General features: G+C 39.4%; 1 protein-coding gene across 1 annotated transcript; it reads right to left on the bottom strand.

Annotated features, from left to right (window-relative positions):
• Nucleotides 1-207: 207 nt before the first annotated feature.
• LOC119259679 (exostosin-like 2) lies at nt 208-21930 on the bottom strand. Its single transcript, XM_037528638.1, is given in 6 exon segments — nt 208-866; nt 869-963; nt 965-1082; nt 7830-7984; nt 15005-15075; nt 21532-21930. Coding segments are annotated over 6 exon segments (1497 nt in total).
• Between the last annotated feature and the right edge of the window lie 1752 nt (nt 21931-23682).

Genomic DNA, 23682 nt, shown 5'->3' with positions numbered 1-23682 from the left:
GATGAAGACTCCTCACAATACCAGTGTCTTGGTTTTTGAAGTTCATGTGAGCTTTATATCCTAGAAGTGTTATACAGGTTTTTCAATCATAGTCTTCCAAAGAGGATAAATTTTCCTGATGTTGCTACAAAAGACAAAAATAACTAACATTGCATGGAGAAGATACTAAGCAGTTCTGAGGCTTGTTTTTGTTTGCTTGTTTTACTTTCACATTTTGCTTTTGTGGTAGGCATATGGAAAACCAAACTGGGAAATCATGATGTTGGAGTATTTTAAGGGCATGCTATCATAAATATTAACAAGCTTGTTTATACAATAAGACCTTTGCAGAAAGTGCTCCGCTCGGTGCCACATCCCAGAATAGCCATCATTGGTTTCTTTCTCTAAATTGCCCATGTTTACAGGTTTCACAAATATCCCAGAAGTCTTTCCAATGTGTTTGGCAATGATAAAATTCATGGCAATGTCATCACAGCTTTGTGTTTCATCTATCAAAGCCTGAACAACTGCTGGTTGCTGCTGAGAGAGTTCAAGATATTTGCTGTTGAAAAATGAGGCTGTGATCAACACCACAGAATAACGGTCACCATTTCCAAACTCTGGTGTTTGCAAAGCTCCATAATCATATATACTGGATGAAGTGGAGACGTGCTTTCTAGGAGCAAATCCTACAATTTGATCAGGAAATTGCTGCCAAACTGAGAAAGCAAAGTCAAGATCCTCCGCACTCTTTAGTGTGTCATCATTTTCCATGAACACTGCATTGGTTTCCAGTTCAGGACAGACCTGGAGTTGATTGCTCATCCTGTTTGTTGTCTGTACATCGACGATTACAGAGACAGGGTGAGGTCTTAGAGAATTCCACATTCCTCTGGTCCCTTCTCCTCAGTATTGTTTTACACTACAATCACATTGTGGTACTGCCTTCTAAAGATTAAAAGTCTCAATAAGAGATCTATTCTAAGTCTGCATTACAAGAGTAAAGGAATCCAGGGTTGACTTGCCCAGGGATTTTATTTTCCTACATAAAGTGATAATCTTACCTTCTTTCATAGTAGAAAATAAAGTGGTCAAACCCCTATCTACCAGTAGTTACAAAGGCAAAGCACTGAAATCTCCCTCCGTCTTCCCAGAAGTTTGGAGATATGGCAACATCTTACTATGGAAAGTTTTATGAAACCTTTCCTTCTGTCAGCAGTAGATAGGAACAGGTTCTCTGGACTTTCAAGTGCAGAGGATGGCAGTTCAGCCAGCCATTTGGTTATCATAAAACAGAAGAAGCTATTGCTTGCCCATTTTTTCAAACCCCCTCACCTCAGCTTGATTCCCCAGAAAAAATCACCACCCACAAAGCGAGAGCCTGAAGCAGGGGACAGTTCCTGGTGGTGCTGGCTATACATTTAAAGTATAAATATGTTTGTTTAAAATGCTAGATCTTAAGTAAAATTTAACCACAGTTAACCTATTTCCATTCTAGTAAAGCAGTTTCATTGTTTATTTTATGATGTTAAAAAGCTCTTCAAGAATGAATATAACATGGATTGAAATGCAAATCTGATATAAACCCATGGAAGTGAGCATATCTGCATTTTTAAAAAAGATTTATGCATGTAAGAACTGGGGTACAGGCCAGGGGTACAAGGGGGTGAGAGGATTCACCAGAGACAGAGTGGGGAACAGAACAGGCTGACTAACTGAAATACACTGCTGAGGGGAGCAGTGGGCGAGACAGGAAAGGTCTGCTGCGCCATGTGGGTAGCTTCCTGGCTGGCTAGGGATCGAATTCATGCTGCAGAGGTTGTGGATAGCCTCACAGTGCTATACTTAACCCCTTGCGTCACCAGGGAGGCCCAATATCTACATTTTTACCTGTTTTCCTTCTGGGAAACAATAATTACTGGCAACATACTATGAGCAAATCTGCTTCTTTATTTGTAACCCTCACAGTCATGTGAGTATGCTGTTATTACTTGATGTTTGAAATATGTCTCAGTTGAAACTTGAAACTTTATGAACTAAAAAACTTGGAAGTCCTTCAGACAGCAGATTATATTTACAATATAACTTTCAATATTTTCATTATATCCCTTTATTTTAAGCATTTATTAGGTAGCTATAAAAATCACTTTGGGACCAATCTTGATGTGTTTCCTAAATGTACTGATTGTACTAAATAAGGAAATGTATTTTCCATATTTCATCATTTCTAAGATGCAGTCTCCCCCAAATTTGAAATCAGGTTTCTTCAGTGATGGAAAACATCTTACACGTGGCTGTAGTCATGAAACAGTTGCAATTATCTGCATGAGATTGGTCAGAAAGATCTCTCTCGGAAACTTATCTTAAGAACATGAAAAATCACCATATGAAGGTCAGCGTCATGAAAAAAAAAAAAACACTTGAGAAAATGACAGAGTGCTTTTTTTAGGAGTTTTTGGGATACCTACCTGGATGTCACCGAATCTTGCATAATCACAGATACCAATGAAGTTCAATCAAAATGTGACTTAGAAGAGCAGTATCTGAATGCAAAATAGTTTGGGACTACCTTTACTGATGTATTTTGTTGATACATTCCTTTTTTTATATGCCCAAGACTAACATACAATAATAATTTATATTTAATTAAGTCAAAAGAGCTCTTCCAATAAGTATAAAAAAATCTTAGGGATAAAAGTACATAGCATCTTTGTTTCATTGGAAGCATTTTTTCCCCCTTAGCGGTATATATAATATAAATGGTGCTCTTTACAATCAATTATGTGTTAGATGCAATGATATAAAGTGAGAATAGTTCTATATTTAAATTAATAAATAATAACATTATTTCTTATACCTGAAGTAATAATAACAAAACCTTTACTGTTTTCATTAAAGAAAATCCAACTTGTCACCTGAAAAAGCACAGCAATTTCATCACTTACTCATTGGCCTCTCACTACGTCTTCTAAAACCCAACTTGAAAAGATAGTTTGAGTGCTTAGTTTCATTATATGGAATTTTAGACAAAGTACACATTTTACAAGGATCAAGTCCATATGGAGATCAGCAGCAGCACTGGCAGCCTCAGTATTACCTTTATGCTTTCTTTTGAATGTTTTTAATGATTTGTTAGCAGCATTTTGTGATGACACTACTTTAGTGGCAAGAAAGTCAAATGAATAAAGGATTAATCAGAATGTTTTGAATGTCAGGTGTGGCCACACTGATGTTTTTATAGATGTAAGCTACTATCTTAAATGTTCTCAGAAGGATACATGTTGGAAAATTATTGTCAGTATCTACTACTTTGAACAAGTGTCTATTATGGGGTTGGTGTATGCAGACTGGGAATACTAGGTCTGCGAGGTAGTGACTCCATAGTTACTTAAGGAATTGTTCATTCTTTAGAAGTAGATGACTTTGATGAGGACTTAAGTATTTTAATGCAGTTAAGCACTGTCTGTCACATGGCAATCTAAAACCTGGTATGGCTTAATTAATGCCCAAAGGGTTTGATGCCTTTGCTCTGAACTATAGTAAATAAACACTTGGAAGGAGAATTGAAAGTTTGGCTGAAGTAGCAATAGATTGTCAATCACACATTATTAACATTAGCAGCAGTTTTCATAGTGATGCTTGGCTACATTTTGCAGAATATGGAATGTGGCCACATATTGTTAAGAAACACCCCAAGACCTGATTGAAAATATTTAGTTCCTATTTGAGTTATTATCTGTGTAATTTTGGCATGTTTTTTTTGGAGAGGCCATCATACATGATAGCCAGTGATGGATCAATCACACTCCTGTCATTTAATTAAATATATTACTGTGTTTTGGTCATAGTTTCATTGTTGTCTTCCCTTTATCCAATGTATTGATGAGACTGATGTTGGCCTGCTGCATAATCTTCACAATGATTAATAGTATATTTTTATTAAAAACAATTTTTGGTGTGAATTAGTTCTTTATTTACATTTAGGAGATAGCATAGAAACTTTTTGGTAGTCATGCTAATAAATTGAGGAATTTAGCTTCAAATTTGTCTATTGTATCAATTCTTTTGGATTACACATTTGCAATTTTTGTTTGTAGAGCTATAAAGTTGATGTAATTGGCACCTGGAAATGGAATTTTACTGTGCAAATAACTGAAATGTACCAGAAAGTGGGTGGAGGCTGGAAGAATTTTGAGGAGCATGACCGTGAAAGTCTAAATTTCCTTTAATTAGTTATTAGTGAAAATCTGTGTCTTATGACACTGCCCAGTGCAGATTCAAAAGAAGTGAGGAACATGTCATTGGAAACTGGAGGAAAGGGGAATCTTGATATGTATGTAATGTCAGAAAACTTAGCAAAATTGTCTCATAACTGTGTAAATCAACTTGTAAATGATGAATTTTGTTATAAAGCTAAGCATATAACAAGCAGCATATTGAAGGAATCATCTGGTTTCTTCTCCCTGTTCATAGTAAAAAAAATGGAGGAAAGATAGTAAATTGAGAGAAGAACTGTAAATCAAATGTAACAAGATTAGATGTTCTTGAAAATTCTCAATTTTTAATGGCAATTTTCTAAATTAAGATAAGACTTCCTGTTAGTTTCAGGAAAGTGTGCATTAGACAAAGACCAAGGATATGATGTCACAACCTTTTGCTAAAACTCAGATCAAAAGCATGGACTATTCTGTCACCCAAGGGTCCTTTTAAGAGTTTAAGGGTGTACCTTATAGATGCTCCCATTCAAAGCATAGAGCATCCAGGTAGCTTAAGAGTGTTGTCCCTCAATCATCTCAGCAGAAATTTAATCTCAGAAAGATCTGTGGGTGTAACTTTTTTTTTTTAAGATTATTTATTTATACAAGCAGTGGGTACAGTCAGAAGCACGGGAGGGTGAGAGAATTCACCAGAGCAGGGAGCAGAACAGGCAGAAGGACCAAAGTACACTGCTGAGGGGAGCAGCGCATATGGCAGGAGAGGTCTGTTGCACCATGTGGGACCCTCGCTGGTGGCCGGGGATCGAACAGGCACTGCAGAGGCTGTGGGCAGCTTCGCAGTCCAGCGCTCAACTGCTGCGCCACTGGGGAGGCCCTGTGGGTGCAATTTTCCCCTAATGGAGTGAACCCCATTGAAATCCACAGGAGATGCATAAAGTTCCTGAGATAATTATTTCAACATAACACTGTCAACTCGGACTAAAATGCACAGAGTGCACAAAGTGACAGCAGTCTGTCAGAGCCCCAAATTTCCACAGCAGAAAGCAGGCTGATACAACATTCAACTTTATACATATATTGCTTTTTTTGGAAAGGGAAGGAAAATGAGCCCAGAGTGTTTTTTATATGCAAAATGAAAACCACCAGTTATTTCATGGCTCCCAAACATAATAAAGGATCTCTGATTTGACCAACTGAATTTCATATCTGCTCAGGATCAGTAACTCCTTTCTATTTCTGTTCCCCCCCTTTTAAAATTGAATATCAATAACTGTTATTCTATGCCTATCACAGCATTATATTTTGAGCATGTTGGGGGAAGATAACATATCTCTTTAGTTTTATAGGTACAAAAGTAGAGAGAAACTTTGACTTAAAAGCTGACTTATGGAATTATACCTAGGAGAATCCTCTGTATCCTGGTCTTATTTAGATAAGGTTTTGGATGTTGAACTGAGTTTATAGTGAAATGAGATTCTTACAAATTTTGAAAAGGGGTGTGTGTGTGTGTGTGTGTGTGTGTATTTTGAAGGTAATGGAGCAAAGTCTGGCGAGAGAATTTAAGGCACCCTCCCCACCCATAATGGCCACCTCTGGTTATTCATGTGTTTGCTTAGTCCCCTCTGCTTCAGTATGATGACACCTGAGACTTGCCACTGCCTAGTGGTAAGTAGGACAGTGACATAAGAGAGTGTAGTACCTGTCTATCTCTTCATGAACTAGGTTGATTTTTTTCCCTCATTCATCTTCATGAAAGCCTCATTTAAAAATATGCTTGTAAATATGCTTTTCTTCAACCCCATTCCTTCCTAACATTGAGAAGGCTTGCTGACAAGATCTATTACTAAATAGAACTTGAGGTGATATGAACATAACCTGGGGTTTGAGCAATGTCTGCATGTGAATTGCTTAATACTTTCCCTTCTTCTACTGTCCTTTTCCTCTCCCCTCTCATCAGAGGTCAAGAAGCACTGAAACAGAGAGGTTAGACACATTGTACATCTAACAAATTAGTAGGTAAAGATTTCCTTTGAAGTCTCTTTATTGAGTATACAGTATAGATTCAGTTTAGAGAGACTCTATACTGTCTTTCATGGCAAATTCATTCAATTTAGAAAAATAAGTAGCTCTATGCCAGGAATCTTGCATTCTCCAAAAGTGTGAAGAAAGTTACCACAGATCCAGTCTCAGAATTGAGCCTCTAGCACTAAATAGTTTTTGCCAAGAACCTGGTTACAAATGTTCTCTTAGCTATTTCTCCACATACTCACAATGAGTTGGGTAGTTGTGATGAAGAACATATGGCCCATGAAGCCTGACATATTTACTAGATGGCCCTTTACAGAAAAAGTTTTCTCTTTCTGAAATAGTTAGATAAAAAAATGAAAAAATGCTTATCGATTTAACTTGCTTACACACAGAATCACCAACTAGGTTTTTCCAAGTGCCTGCTGATCTATAACCTTTCAGCTTCAAAGACTTTGTACAAATTTGTTGTTTCTCTGCATTAACTGCAGGATATTAATTTCTGGGTAAAACTGGGTTATACCAAAGTCTGTGCTTAGGAATGAAGGATAACCTGTCACCTTTGGATCTAGATCTGGAGTTTGGAAATCCAGTTTTAGGAGTGATCCTTTGGTTTTCCAAAAATGGAATAAAGGAAATATTCTTTTCAATCCCAAATCTATCTACTTTCCTGCATTAAGTCCTCACATATTTAGATCTAAATAGCAAATAATTCCAAAAGACATAAGAGAAAATCAATATTAAAAAATTTGCTAAAGCTTTGCTTTTCACATTTATAGTATCTTGATCTTGGTATAGTCATGCATGTACAGTTGGCTCTTCAATATATAAATACTCACTACATATTCTCTTTCTTTTGGAATATCAAGCGTGTGGAAATGATGCCCACACATCTTTTGTTACTATGTGGGGAGCCAATCAAGCTCCTGCACAGACCTGAGGAAGAGCCAGCAAAACGGAGCATTGATCAAAAATTAACTGAAGACTCTGTTGTCATTGGACTTTTTCAATTGCATGAGATAACCATATCCAAAACAAAACAAACAAAAACCCCCAAGCCATACAAATTCATCTTTATAATTGTAACTATAGTTCTTACTGAACTAGACTGGTAATTGATTTCATAATGGAAAACAGGATGTTGTGAGTAAAAATGTGAAACAGGCTGAACTAAGGAAGGAGTTGCTAGACAATTGTCTTATATTGGGAGGTTAGCTTTTCTTTTTTGTATGTTGCTCCTTATTTGTAGTTTGCTGAAGGTTAGATTGTTTAACTTTGGGATATGGATTATGTGAAAAAGGTCAGAACGCTAAAGTGTGCTGAAGTCTTCTTTTAAGGTTCACTCATGTGCTATGATAAAGAGATATGCTTCATTGGAAATTAGGGTTCCTGCATATTGAGAGGAGAGAAAATATGCTTTGTTAAGGAATATCTTCTCTCTGCAGATTGTTATAAAAAAAAATGGCTTGACATCTGGCTACTTGGTTTCTTGTAAGGTTGGAAATGCCAAATTCCTAGGCCCTTGCTGAAATTAATATAAATAAAATTAGGGGGAGAGAGAATTTAGGGAGAGGCCACATTAGGGTACAAAGGGGCATAATTTCCCACTCTTCTCAATTCCTCTGTTGAATGTTCTCTGGCTATGAGAATCAGGTCCATCGCTACTGCTTTGGTGAAATATCTTGAATGCAGCCTGGGGGCAAAGAGCATTATATTCGCCTTGTAAATCATATGATTTTGGATGGCTACGATCATACTGAGGGCTAGGAGTATGAGAGAAACCAAATGGGCTGTAAGAAAACAGAAATGCCTCACCCAGGTTTGGGCTTAACCGCTCTTACCACATAACATCTGTGGCTTGAACTGCTTGTTATCAACTGGAAACAAATAGATAAAAATCTTTCTTAATTTTCTAAGAAAACAGTATTGTCAATAAAACCCCAAACTGGCTAAAAATAACCCATATCCGTTAACCCTACTTTGATCTTTTCCTGGGCTCTAAATTCACACTATCAGTAAGTTGACTGCTAAAGTTGTCAGCTCCCAAAGAAGCTATATCATTGTCCATTTTTGATGTGTCATTGTGGGGAACGGACAACGAAAGTCCCTCTCTCCCCTCACCCAGCATCTCTGGAGCTTTCTAAAAGCTTCTCTACTTGGGAATGATTAGAAAGGTCTGTTTACATCAGTGTGCTTTTTCTCCCCTAAGAGGATGGTTTTATTGCAACGATCCTGTTGTCCCTCCACTAGTAGATGCTGAATAGTGTATGGCATGGTGGAAAATTTCTGCATTAGCTAGAGTTACCTGAACCATTCTTCATGGAGAAAGTGGCCCACAATGAGACTCTGGTTTTGTGTTAGATATTGTAACAGGAAAGGATTTTCCTTTCACTCCCTTTGGGAGGGAGTGAGTATTTTCAAATAGGCACAAACATTTTAAATAGTGCGTCACTGGGTTGAGAGATATGTTTAGATGTTGAATGTTTTACCCAAAGGTATGAACTGCAGAGGGATCACTACTTAGTTATGTCCCTGGCTTCTATCTCCTTTCTCCTCATCTCACCAACAATCTGTAATTGGGAGCTTACTCTCTCTCTAAATCTTTTTACTTTAAGGAGTCAATACATTCCCTTTGCTGTTTCGTATTTCCAGTTGGATTTCATATTCGCTCCATAAAAGAGAAACAAATTTAAGACGACGATCTCTTAGAAATAAAAATGACCTCCCTTAGCTTTTGTCTCTTTCTAGATATCATTTTATTTTTTTCCTCTTTGCAGTGACAGTTGTTTAAAAATGTAGCTTGCCTGATCTCTGCCCTTTCCTCTTTTCTCGGTTTCTTGACAACCCACCGATTTCTGCTTTCCATTCTCATCATTGCACAAAACAGCTATTGACAAGGACATAAATAGTTTAATTATCAAATCAGTGACTCTATTTCTGTTCTTATTCAGTCTTTTCCCATTGGTGTCCATTGATACACATGTTCTCTCTTTTTTCCTCCTTTTCCTTCTTGACCTTTTAAAAGTCCTTCACGGGCCTCCCCGGTGGCGCAGCGGTTGAGCGCTGGGTTGCGAAGCTGCTCGCGGCCTCTGCGGCGCCAGTTCGATCCCTAGCTGCTCCCCGGCCACCAGAGGAGGGTCCCACATGGCGTGCAGACCTCTCCTGCCGCCCGCTGCTCCCCTCAGCAGTGTACTTCAGTCCTTCTGCCTGCTCTGCTTCCCGCTCTGGCTCTGGTGAATTCTCTCACCCTCCCGCGCTTCTGACTGTACCCAGTGCATGTATAAACAAAACAAACAAACAAATAAATAAATAAATAAATAAAACATGCCTCTATTTAAAAAATAAATAAATAAATAAATAAAAGTCCTTCACTCATCTCTATCCCCCCCCCCGCCCCGCCCCGACACCATTTTAAATATAAAACAACTTCCGCTCAATGTTTTTGATCTCTCTTTTCCTGCCTATCTATTCCAAGGTTTTATTGATGTTATTTCCCATTCATTATCCATTCCTTTAAATTTTAACACAGTAAAGCTTCCTATATATCCATTTATAAATTAAAAGTATTTTCCTAAATTTGTGGCACTCCCCAGGACTCCTCTGCCTTCCATCTGCTTGGTTCTTACCTAAACTCTTGCCTCTATGACTTGAACCTGTATTTTAATCTTTGAACACACAACTTGAAATTCTCACTTTTGCTTTATCTGAATCCTAGCTAGTCCTGTGAATTTACACGTGGCTTATTTTCTCACCTTTCCCTGCTGTATTGGTTAGAAATTCCCTGTTATATTATGTGGTTTCATAACTGTAGGCCATTTTCATTTCACACACTCCATGTCTTCAACCAGTTATATTGGTTTGGCTATATTGGTTCTCTCACTTTTCCCTGTTGTATTGGTTAGGAATTCCCAGCAGTAATAGTCAAGGTTCTCCAGAGAAACAGAACCAACAGTTTCTCTCTCTCTGTATTACATCTATCTCCATATATTATATACAGTAATCACTAATAAATGTTATTAGGGCTTGCCTTCTAAAATTATGAGAAGGGAAAAAATAATTAGAAAATTAAAAAAAACAAAATTATGAGAAGGGAAACTCTCACGAATTTCTGTCCATAAGCTGGAAGTCCAAGAAAATTAGTGGCATAGTTCCAGTTGAAACCTGAAGACCTGAGAACTGGGAGAGGTTGAATCCAATGTTTTGAGCACCAGGAGAATGTGCCCCAGGAGAAGAGGGTTGTTCCAGCTCAAGCAGAAAGCAAGGTTGCACTTCTGCTTCATATTCATTCTACTGAGGTCCTCAATGAATCGGGTAATGCCCACCTGTGTTGGTGACCATGATATCTAGTCAGTTAATTAATTCATATTCTGATCTCTTCTGAAAACAACCCCACTGATACAGGTGGAAAAAAAAAAGTTTTACCAGCTATTTTGGTATTTATTAGCCTGGTGAAAGTGACACATAAGACTAACCATCTGAAGTACATAGAAAACAACCCTTATTTCTTCCCTTATTCCAAAACAAGGAAAAGAAACAAGAATTGAATAGACATTCCTTTTCCTTTTTAGCAACTGTTGCATATCAATTAAAGTTGGAGTAACATTTAAATCCTAGGAGTTACTGGGAACCAACAGGAAAAAAATGTGGTTTCATAACTGTAGGAAATTTTTATTTCAACACAGTCCATATCTTAAACCAGTTATATTGGTTTGATTTGAGACATGGAGAGCAAAAATAAGGTTAAAAGTCTAGGGAGGTTTTGGAGCCTCTACTGGTCATGAACATCGTGATTGGATGGCTAGTTAGGGCTCTGTGTCTTCAAGACTCAAACACTTTGAGTGGTTCGAGAAGGAGTGGAGATACCCCACACTTATGAAATCTATGCAGGACTCTTAGCCATAGGTAATTAGTCTCTTCATTGTGGTGCTTTAGAGATATTCCCTTTGAGAGAACTGGTATAAAGATAGAAGGGTTTATTATTTTCAAAGCTTATGAGTGGAAGCTTCCAGCAATGAATGTGGGGCCTGGACCTTGGGTTAGAAAGCTGAGGCAGGTAATAATTATTTGACATTGTTGTGCACCACAAAGGAGCGTCCAAAGATAAGAAAATGATTTTCAAGTGGCTCTAAATGTCCAAGAAAGATAGAGTAATTAAAGTCAAACCATCTCATCAGGAAAGGAACTGTGGTCCAGAATGTGGTGATTTATTTTCTAGGCTTCTCTTTCTAAGCTCATCTCTTAAATCATGGCATTCTCCAGATGTCCACCCTCACCCCACTTCTTTCATTTTGTGAACTCTTCCAGAGTGAGCTCATTTCCTCTTGTGATTTCAGTTCCTGATGACTTCAATTCTCTATCTTTATCCTTGACATTTTCCCACAGATTCATACTTCTATCCATCTGTCTACTCTGTGCCTCCCATAACATCATCTTAAAGTCTCAACCTCTACTTTTATTATCCCCAACACCACAAATCTGTCCCTCTCCCCATCTGACCAACTCCTTCATTGTTATTATTTCTCTGGTCTTTGTTTTGTTTGTGGGTATAGCACAGTACTAATAGCAATCTAACTGTGCTGTAATTAATGACACCCAGTCTACAAATCCATCCTCATGCTCTTTCTTATTATAGTCTCCAGTTAATTTCTAAGGATATTAACTTCTAGTTGTGCTCCCATTCTTCCCCTCTCCATCATGATACCCTTGGTTTAATCCAAATCACTACCTTCTTTTATTCCAAATGATCACAACCACCTCCTAACTGGCGTGTGTCAGTCAGAATTTTCACTGTAAGAAATTGAGAAGGATTTGGGCTAGTTCAAGCTGAAGAAAATGTTTCGTAGAATTTGGAACATTTACAGAACCAAGAGACTAGGTGAAGAAACAGATTCAGAACGTGTCGGGAAACCAGTGGAGTCTAGTCGGCTGGAGCTCAGTGAGGTATTGTGTCAGAACAATCTGTGTAGGAGGCCACAGCCAGTGTGGGCTCTGCTTAAAAAAAGGAGCCTTCTCATCATTGCCCAACTAACAGTCTAGTCCTTGGACAGTGCTGAGGCTGAGGGCTGCAGCTAAATGTCTCTTTGCATTAAATGTTCTCCAGGGTCTAAGTCCTGTGTGCAAGTACCAGATTGTAGAAACAAAACTGTATGCACATGCCTTAGGTGTTAGAACATGGGGAGGAAAAAAAAATAGTCCTCTGTTGGTTGCTGTGGTGCAAAGGGAGCTCTGTCTCCCCAAGCTTCACATGGTAGGGCATTTCTTGTAAATCAAAAATACTGAAAAAATAGATAGCAAAAATAATAACAAAAAGAAATGCTCAGTAAGTGGCCTCTTCTAGTCATTTTTCTCTCCAGTCAGTCTACCTTGGATTAATCTAGGGAGCACAGTAGTCAGGGGTACTTGTGAGAAAGTGGGCTGCAGAGACCCAGGCACACAATTATGGTCTCTTTTTTTTTTTTTTTTTTTTTTTTTGGTGGGACCCTCGCCAGCGGCTGGGGAACGAACTGGCACTGCAGAGGCTGTGGGCAGCCTCGCAACCCAGCGCTCAACTGCTGCACCACCAGGGGAGGCCCCAATTATGGCCTCTTAAAGTGAGGTTGTAACAGAGGTGTGTGTGGGATGGACTGCTCTAGACACCTCTAGAATCAAGAGGGGATTTGCGATTTACAGATATGTGGGATGAGATGAGAGAAAAAAATACAGGTTGACATTGAGATTTCTTTCTTGAGATTCTTTTAACTTGGGGTGTATTTAATTTCTGGGCTTGTAGAATGGTTGTGAAGATGTTGTTTAAATAGATGGATATGTGAAACTGGATTCAGAGGACAGAGCATAACTGGAGATGTAGTTTTTGAAACTGACAAAATGATACTTAGAATGGGCAGCGCTATTGTGGATCCCCCCAGGAGGTTCAGAACCTTAGGTTCAGTCTCCCAGATGCCTGGCTGTAGAAGGCACCCCGAGACGTATAGACCACGTCACTTTAGTTCTTTAAAACATAGCAACAGTTGCCTTCACTCTTGCTGCTTTGGGTGATGCGTCTTCAAGGATGTTACTGAGGTGCATGTCATGAAGTGTTTCACCTATATTTCCTTCTATGTATTTTATGGTTTCAGGTATTATGTCTAGTTCTATAAAGTAAAAATCAAAATCAACAAGCAACTCTAAATCAGAGACACACTAACGGAGTGGGGGGGTTGGGAGAAGGGAGTAGGATCGAAATAAGTGTGGTGGGAATTGTATGGGGACTATAACCAAAATGAAAATGTATACATTGTGCAAAAATGAAAAATTATGTTAAAAATATATAAAATTAAAAAAAAAGAAAATATAGCACCTGGCGCATGGCTGCTTTTGTGTTAAAATTAATGCTGCCAAACTCTCGGTGGTTTCAATATGCTTCTACTGTGTTTTTCTGTTCTGGGGGTCTCTCATTTCCGAAGATATTGTCCTTTACCCCACATCAGCCACTCACTATATTGTCAGACCCTGAATTGGTGTTTTTTTTTTTTTTTTAAGATTGATTTATTTATGCATACAAGAGCTGAGGTACAGGCCAGAGATGTGGGGGGTAAGAGGATTCACCAAAGACAGAGTGGGGAACAGAACAGGCAGACAGACAGAAGTACACTGCTGAGGGGAGCAGTACATGAGACAGGAGAGGTCTGCTGTGCCATGTGGGTAGCTCCCTGGCTGGCCGGGGATCAAACCCGTGCTGCAGAGGCTGCAGATTGCTTCATAGTGCGGTGCTTAACCCCTCAAGCCACCAGGGAGGCCCTGAATTGGTGTTTTTTTTTTTGATTTTCATCTGTTAGTAGGACCTGAAATCAATGAAGTTGTCATAAACAGGAAGTCTTTGACATGAAATGTACTAGAAACCATCAGCAGGCTTAGAATACGGTAAGTTTACAAACTGGTTTATGTATCGATCCTATTGAAATATAGAATTTAATTTTTTTCACATATTGTAAAGGAAAAAAGGTAGATAAAAAGCAAGAGGACAAGTTTGCATGTGGTTATTTTAAATTTTTAGTGATTTTAAAAAGCAAGATCTTCAGAAATGGCACAAAGACACGAACACTGTTTCTGAGTAGGCAAGTGAGAATAGAAGCTAGTACACAAAATATTTTCACTCTTCTCTGTTTCTACATTATGATCAATTTTCCCTGTCTTCTCTCATCCACATACAAAGATCGTATAAAATCCTCTGTCTGGAAAAAGATGGTATAAAATCTCCTGTCTGCAGAGCCTACTCTAACTGCTTCATTTCTGTTTCATGTTGTAGGAAGTTCTCTTCACAATTTTTGGGGTACCCATTTTTTCCTTTCTTTGCAGCTTTTGGTGCTCATTACAGTCATATTCTCATGCTCATCTCTCTGTGGGAACTGGTGTTTTAAAATTGTATTTTTTTTTAAGTGAGGCAATGTTGCTTTATAGCACTGTGTATGATTTAGGGGTATAGGTTCTCACCTCTTCAGATGGATGTAACCGACCACCAGAGTACCCATAGTCCCCCTTTACCACTTCCCACCTTTACTCCCCAGCCTTTTCCCCTCCACTTCCCCAGCTTCGAGTCTACAATTTCTAGGACTTATCTTGGGTTGGTTTTGCCTGGCCCTTTGTTTTGTTCCTCCATTTCACACATAAGTGAAATCATCTGTATTTGTCTTTTTTCCTTCTGACACATTTTGTTTATATAATCCCTCCAGTTCCATCCATGTTGTTGAAAATGGCAAAATTTAATTTTTTTGGTAACTGAATACTATTCCATTGTGTATACATACCATATCTCCGCAATCCACTCATCTGTCTTAGGCACGTAGGTTGTTTCCATTCTTTGTCTATGGTAATAGTGCTGCAATGAACACAGGATTGCAAATATCTCTTTGCATTAGTGTTTTGTATTCTTTGGATAGATACCTTGGGGTGGAATTGCTGGATCATACGGTAGATCTATTTTTAATAGTTGAAAAACCTCCATACTGTTTTCCGTAGAGTTGGACCAGTCTACATTCCAATCAACTGTGTACAATGATTCATTTTTCTCTATACCCTTGCAACAGACCTTTCTGGTCTTTTTGAATCGGGCCATTCTCACTGACGAAAGGCAGTATCTCATTGTGGCTTTGATTTGCATTTCCCTGATCATAAGTGACCATTTTTTTTCATGTGCTGAAACTGTTCTCATTAAAGTGACAGAGACCTCTGTTTTATAAACCCAGTGACCATTTGACTTTGATTCTTTGACATTGATCAGCATATTCTTTTTGACACTCTTTCCGTTTGGACTCTGATTATTTCCATTCTCTTCACACTTCACTGGCCACTTATCTGTAGCATTTTTCAATGTTAACCACTTCCTCCTGCTTAAAATAGTTACTTCCTGTGGCTGCGTTGACATCAGTTCGTCTCTTTTATTTGCCTCCTCTTTGGCGATTACTCAGTTTTCTTTATAAAATTCTCTTATTTTTATTTCCTATACCTTCAAATATTGTGACTCCTTCAGCAATCCCTGCTTAGATATTTATCCAGTTTTTATTTATTTATTCAAATATAGAGTAATAGTTTAGCATGGATGGACATTATCATAAATATTTGGGAGTAGCAGTGAAGTATATAGAGTTTGTTTACATGAAATAGGATCTTGTGAGAGAAAACGGAAAATAGACATTGAGCAAAAAGCCTAGAGGTAAATGGGGTAAAGGAAAATAAAGCATATCGAGAGAGTACAGTATAACCTTATTGGGGGCAGTTTAATGTAGGGGTCAGGGAAGGTTTTGAAAGGAGTCAGGGAGGTGACAGTTTTTAATTTGGAGAGGGACAGTTTAGAAAATGAAACAGGAATGCACAAGGAACCTCAAGTAGGAGGCTGTCTTCTTTGTACAAGAAACAACCAGGAAACCAGTGTTTCCAGATTGGAGAGAGAGAAGACTGGTAGAGTAGGGACTGAGGTGGGAAACAGGAGAACCATTTCAAGGAAAGCCAGTGAGCCATGATAAAACCTTCAGATTTTATCTTAGTAATCTGCAAAATCAGAACAGAATTTTGATGAACAAGAACCTATATCTTGAGGTTGTTAAGGAAAGACTGAATTACTTTAGGGAAGTTTGGGGTTTGGGGAGGTAAGAGTGAAGCAGTGAGACCCATGAAATGGTTATTGAAATTGGTTCTATGAAAAGGGATGACAATTTGCACTGAAGTGGCAGTAGAAAAGATGAGGAATACGGGTAAAATTCTAGAATTTTTTTAATGATTTTTTTATTTATGCATACAAGAACTGGGATACAGGCCAGAGGTGTGGGGGGGGGGTGAGAGGATTCACCAGAGACAGAGTGGGGAACAGAACAGGCAGACTGACTGAAGTACACTGCTGAGGGGAGCAGCGGGTGAGTCAGGAGAGGTCTGCTGTGCCATGTGGGTAGCTCTCTGGCTGGGGATCAAACTCATGCTGTGAAGTCTGTGGATAGCTTCATAGGTTGCGTCTTAACCCCTTTTGCCACCAAGGAGGCCCAATTCTAGATATTCTTCAGTGACAGAGTTGACAGGTTTTCTTGGTGCTTCGGATGTGAAGCTTGAGAATAAAAGTCAGGGATAACTCTCAATTTTTGAGCAGTTGGTAGAATGGAGCTGTCATTAACTGAGATAGTTTGACTGGGGACAAGTAGGTTGGGGTTAGGTGTAGGGGTTGTTGAAAATTTGTTTTTGCTCATTTTAAGTTTGGCCTTTCTGTTGGAACCCATGTGTATATATCAAGTAAACAGGTAGGTATAGCATCCTGGGGCTTAAGGGAGAAATCTAGGCTGGAAATACATATTTGTATATTGTCAGATGATAATTGAAGTTAATGAACTAGGTGAGAATTAAGAATCACCTAGGAGGGCATCCCCAGTGGTGCAGTGGTTGAATGCTGGGCTGCGAAGCTGCCCGCAGCCTCTGCAGTGCCAGTTCTATCCCCAGCCACCGGTGAGGGTCCCACAGGGTGCGCAGACCTCTCCTGCCACCCACTGCTCCCCTCAGCAGTGTAGTCAGTCCACTCTGGCTCTGGTGAATTCTCTCACCCTCCTGCATTTCTGACTGTACCCAGTGCTTGTATAAATAAGTAAATCTTAAAAAAAAAAAAAAAAAAGTAGAATCACTTAGGGTAAGCATGTGAGTTATGTCCTAAAAATGTCAGAGTCATCATCCTTGTACTTGTTTCTTCTACCAGGATGCTCCTCTGAGCTAGGACTTTTTTTTTTTAAATAAACTTTTATTTAAAAAATTATTTTCTTACGTCATTGTTCATTTATGTGCAGTATTTGCTTTCTCTGCTCAGGTATAGTCCCCATAGTTCACCACCACCATAGCACCCATGGCCATCATCATCATCATCATAGTCCCTTGTGTTCTTCCTTCCCCTGTTTTTGACCTTCTCCCTACTGCTCCCCTGCTGTATGCCCCACATTAAAGTTCAGCTTCCAAGTTTTGTCTTTTTCCTGACCCCTTGTTCCATTTCACTGTATTCCATCTATATGTGAAACCATCCGTTATTTTGCTTTTTCCTTTCTGACTTATTTAGCTTAGGATAATCCCTTCCAGCTCCATCCATGTTAGTGCAAATGGCATGAGTCTGTCTTTTTTTTTATCGCTGAGTAGTATTACATTGTGTGTATATAGTAGCATCTACTTGATTCATTCATCTGTTTGGGGGCATTTAGGTTGTTTCCACATCTTAGCTATTGTACATAATGCTGCCATAATCATAGGAGTAGCTTTCTTTGCTTATAGTTTACCTTGGTTGCTGTGTTGAGACACAGTAGCATCAATCCCATTAAGTGTAGTATCAGTGTGGAACCCTCAAATGCACTAATACTGAGTACCATTGGTGATAGACTACCAGGAACTTTCTAGTTCAGGAGAAAGTTATATAACTTTAGCTGCAAAGAAGAAAGAGTTTCCTCTACAATATTACTTTGTCATGGAGCATTGCTAAATCTTTCCGAGCTAAGACATAAGTGGGAGGAAGAAAATCTTGAACAACACAACACCATACTGGAGGCTCCCTAGGACACCAAGCTTTTTGTCACAATGCTTGCAGGATTGTCAGGCCAGGCTAAACTCTTGGTGGAAAAGCTTCTCCAGCTCCCGAGTAGAGCTTTTCATTATACCAAATGAAAATCACTTAAAGAATGTGCTAGAATTGGAATTACATACTTTTAGTCTTCATTTTGGTTTGTGGTAACATTGAATTTCCCCTGACTGCTGCTCCTGTGTTGCTTTTGGCTGACATCCCATCTGAGGTCATGTGCCTCCTGGATTCTGGCAGGTGGTGTAAGGGGCCAGTTTTACACATGTATAGCAGCACTCAATGCTGATAGCTGAGACTTTCTCAACTACTCACGATGTTTTCTACATTTCCTTTCTCCATGGTTATCATCTTAGATCAAGATGTTGGTGTGCTTTCATAGTCCCTGAACATTTTTTCCCCTCACTTTCTCCCCACCAAATTGTTTCCATAAAAGTTGTCTTTAAAAGCACACATCTGATCATGTTGCTCCCCTGTTGCCAGTGATTTGTCATTATTCTTTGGAGAAAGTCAACAATTTTCACCATAGCCTAGAAGGTTCAACATATCACCTCTATACTTCCCCAGACTCTCTCTCTCTCTCTCTCTCTCTCTCTCTCTCTCTTTCTCACTCTCAATGTGCACATGTGTGTGTGCGCATGTGCACGCCAGTTAACACTTTTCACCTAGTTTCTCAGAAACTCCATACTTTTCCCAGCCTCAGGACCTTATAATGAAATTCTCTTTGCTTCCTATGTTCTAAGCATGCCTTCTCATCATTTAATGCCTTGGCCTCAGCTAAATTTCAAATCTTCATGTCTCCATCACACATTTTCCCCTCAAGTTCACACTAGCAAAGTTCCCATCTTGACTGTTCATTATCTGATTACTATCAATCTGAAAATCCAGGCATTCATTAAAAGACAAAACATGTTTATTTGGGATCAAAGAATTGAAGTTCAGGGTACACAAATTTAGGTAAAAAACCTAAAACATGCCTTAAGAAGGGACAAACTTAGGGGATTTTAATGGGAGGAAAAGAGGAAAATGAGGTTGAGGTTAAAGAAAAGAACTGATTAGTGTTAAGAAGTGTAAACTATTCTTGCTTTTACATAATTGGTTACTGATTCTCTAGAAAGCGTGAAAAAGAAGATGGAGTCTATCCTCTGGTAAAATGACCAAAATCATCAATTCTTAAAGAATCGTTTGTTTGATGGTTTCTTAAAGCCATGGATTTTGGCCCAGTTTGAAGGTCTTGAAGATAGTTCAAGGGAGACAGGTAGTGCCATTGCTCTGTAATGGTTTCCCGGCTGTATTTGAAATAGCTTCACATATGTCAATTTTTCACATCGTGAGTATTCTATCCATTATTATTTGCTAAACATCTGTCTTGACACACAAGACCTAAGGTCCATGAGGAAATGGGCAGCATTGGCCTCTGCACTGCTGTGTCCTCAGTGCTCAGGACACTTACAACCTGGCACAGGGCAGGTGCCCAACAGGTAACTGCTGAACACATGGGTGAGGCAAAAGATCCTGCCTTGACAGTTACCAGGCCAGACATCACACGTGGTTGCTTTCAGGTTTCTATTTTTTCCATGATACATCTCAATTATTTAATCCTCTGATTTCTCAGGTACTTAGTTTGGTTGGAAAGGTATTAATAACAGAGTTCTGTTTGCATTAAGGGATCAAACTCATATTTGCCACAGAGAGGAAGGGACAGCTTTACAACCAAGCAAATGACATTTGTTTCTCAGCACTAAACTTTGGCAAGAAATGTTCTCTGCTAATTTGAGTGACCAAGAATTTAAGCAATTTCCGCTGAAGAAAATGATCCTTTTGAGAGCATGAAGAAATATTGTATTCTCTTCACCTAAACTGAATTTTTTTACCAGACTCCATTTCTCCTTGCACCTGAGGTTTTTTTCTCATAGAGCCAATTCTCTGCTTTGTATAAACCTCTTATATTCGAAACTTTGCCTTTCAAATGCACGATGTCCTAGGATGTGTATATTGAACGACCAGAAATAACTCAGTGACATATTCTTCTTGCTTATTTCATACATATTTCCAACTTATGACTCACTGGTTTAAAGAGGACAAATGTGAACTAAGAACAAAACAGAGGACTTGATGTACTTGTGCCTGAGAGGAAGATGAATCAGCTCGCTGGCACCACGGCCCTGTCAGGGCTGCTTGCCGCATGGGTTTGAATGACCCCCACTGTCCCCATCCTGGCCCTGTGCACAACCTCACATGCAACTTCATACAAACACACCTTCAAGGCAACGCTCACGTCTTACTTTCGAAGCCCCGTGGAACTATTTTAGGCTGGAAGGCGTGCACACAATAAAGTGACTCCTTGGAGGCTACAACTTGATCTATGCACACGTCAGAGGGACTCAGAATGTTAGCAGTGGCATTTTCATTTTCAGTTTTCAAAGAGTTTTATTTTCCTCTCTCCTTTCACCATCTGTTTTTCTTACTGTAGCAAAGGCCATTTCCTATGCAGTTTAATAGGATATGAAATGAGATTGTTTTACAGTGAATTTTGATGTAGTTTTATGATTTTCCTGAGTAGTAGTTTTTCTCCCTCTTCCTCTCCCCTCTCCTCCCTTCTGTCTGTCTTTCTGCTTTCTCTCCTCCATCTTTTAAACCCTCTCTCCTTGCCTCCTCCTCCTTTCCAGCTTTCCATTTTTCTCAGAAAAAAATGGAGCTAGCTATGACATGACACTAGTTACATCAACATTAAAATAACTCCTATCGACTTGCTCCTAAATCTTGGACTAAAATATGTAACAAGACAACGTTCCTAAATAGATAAACTAAAAAAATTCATTTGTAACAAAAATTCCAACATGGCATCAGGGCATGCACACCGAAGGGACAAGCTAAGGATATTGGTTTCTGGTGGTGCTGTGTAAAATAGGTAAAATCCTGTTTAAAGGTTCTTCACTTTTGTTGGTTTGTGTGTAAAAGGAGAATGTCAAGTAGAGGGAACTACGAGAGGTAAAATGCAGGAAGCAAGTAGGAGCACATTTATGTCATCACCACATCAATTTACTTCATTCTCACCAACACGGCATGTAGTTATTATATATGGGAAAACTGGAGCAAGAAGTCAAGGTCACACATACTAGGTACATATGTCAAGGGACCTTGCACCAAAGGATTATGTACTCTGTTCTTTCCATATCAACTGAGGCACAAGGAGGAGAGACTTTTTTTTTTGGTGAAACATTAAAATCAGGTTCATGGTCTAACTTGAGGGACAAAGGAACCCAAAGAGCTTTTGAAAGTGCCTCTCTCTTTTACAAGGGGAAGAACTCCTGAAGGCAGGGCATGGTTTGCTTGAGAAGGTGGCATAATGGAGAGTGGTAGAGAGAACAGAGAGCCCGGTATGTTTGGAGAATGAGATGTGATCTCTGGGCTGTATGGATGTGGGCTGAGCTCCCGAGGAGAGACATTGGGAAGGCTGTGGCAGAAAACTTCCCATTGTCTTAACTCTTTCTTTTCCATGGCTGAGTTGATGAACAGTTGCTTCCTCTGCGGGAGAATGAGTGTTAAGATGGGAGGATGAGACTCCATCTGTGAGAATGGCTCACTTGTGGAGATGTTGGGAGGAACAAAGTCATGGGATGATGCTGTCTGACACGTACTCATCCTGCGCTTCTCAGGGGGGGGATTAGATAGAAGAAGGACTCATATCCTGGAGATGTGTTTTAGGGTCAACATTACCCTTTTCTTTGTGACAACTTCTGTCTTTAGACTCTCTCTTCCAACAGGGCCTTTGTCAGATGCAGCTGAACAATGGAGTTAATTTCTTGGGTTTAGGATTCTGCTATGTTCTGTGGCTTCTCTTCTGTTCACACAGAGTCTGATTTTGCTTCCAGACTCTATATTAGATCACCTTCTTAAATTTAAATTTCTTAAAATTTTGCCACAACTTCAGGAGTGGCGATTTTGGGAATGCTCTTTCACTCAGAGTAACATGACTTTCATTTAAATAACTCAGAAATCTTGACAAGTATATTTTTCAGTTTGTCTTTAGAATTAATTGCTATACTCCATGTAATTTTTTTTAAGATTTATTTTTTATTTATACAATAGCTGGGGTACAGGCCAGAGGCACAGAGGGGTGAGAAGATTCACCAGAGACAGAGCAGAGAGCAGAACAGGCAGACGACCAAAAGCACTGCTGAGGGGAGCAGTGGGCAAGACAGGAGAGGTCTGCCACGCCATGTGGGAATCTCCCTGGCCAGCTGGGAATCAAACCCGGCTACTGAGGCGGCGGACAGCTTCACAGCCCTGTGCTCAACCCGCTGTGCCACTGGGGAGGCCCTACTCCATGTAATTTTAGGTGGGACTTTTACCCTTGCTTTTTTTTGGGGGGGGGGGCACACTGTGTATTGACTCACCAACTGTTGGAAGCCCCACACAGACCAAAGCTACTTGGTATATGGAGTATCTGAGAGGGGAAAAGGAAAGTAAATTTTCTTTTCTTGGTTTTAGATCCCAATATGAAAAGAATCAGAAAAATAGTTTGTTACACATTTTAAAGATATTCAATTTTATTTTTCTCAACTGGGAGATAAGCATACCCATAAAATTGGTTACTTGTTACTCTGTGGAGTAAGATTAGAGAGATTGGCTCTACCAGCTGTACCCCCACACAGAACAGTGGGTGAAAGAACAGCAATTCACCTCAACCCCTACCAATGGATTGAACATATCCTATATGCACATGGTGTAAATAATATCTCTTTGATTCAACTAGATGAATGGATCAAAAGAAGGGAGTTCATTGGATGCTGGGGGTAGTTTACATAATCACAAGGAAAGTGTTAGAGATTAGACCTTACTGGTTGAGACTGAGGTTTAATATGGGACGATTCCTCCCCTCTCACCTTCCCTCCACACCCCTCCTGAAGTTCTCCGCTCTGCCCATTTTCTCTCCCCTCCCCCCCCTCTCTCTCTCTCTTTCTCTTACACACACACACGCGCGCGCGCGTGCCTGCGCACGTTTGAGTTCATATGCACTCCCCAAGTGGCAGAAACTTTTTAGGCTCCTGCCCAGCCTAGGTCATATTGACCCAGATTGGCCAGTCTGGTAGAAAGAGAACTTCTCTTCCCAAATTCATGTCAATCCCAGGTGAAACCTTTGATTCGCTTGCTTGGGTGACATGTCCATTCCTGTACTGGGTAAAATGGAATTCAAGGCAATTGGGAGTTGAGGGGAATCTACTATAAGAATACTAGACAGTTCCTGTATCAAGTTACTAGTTCATTAAACAAAGTTTTAATACACATGGAGAAAATTAGAAATGATTTTAAAATGCCCATTTTATCTATTTTATATTTTCCATTCCATAAAATTTGGTCTCTATATATGGAAGTCCTATAAAAATGCGGAGT

Source organism: Talpa occidentalis, unplaced genomic scaffold, assembly GCF_014898055.3.
Source record: "Talpa occidentalis isolate TD23 unplaced genomic scaffold, MPIMG_talOcc4v2.1 talOcc4.5, whole genome shotgun sequence".
Lineage (NCBI taxonomy): Eukaryota > Metazoa > Chordata > Mammalia > Eulipotyphla > Talpidae > Talpa > Talpa occidentalis.
This window is presented reverse-complemented; position numbering and strand designations above follow the sequence as displayed.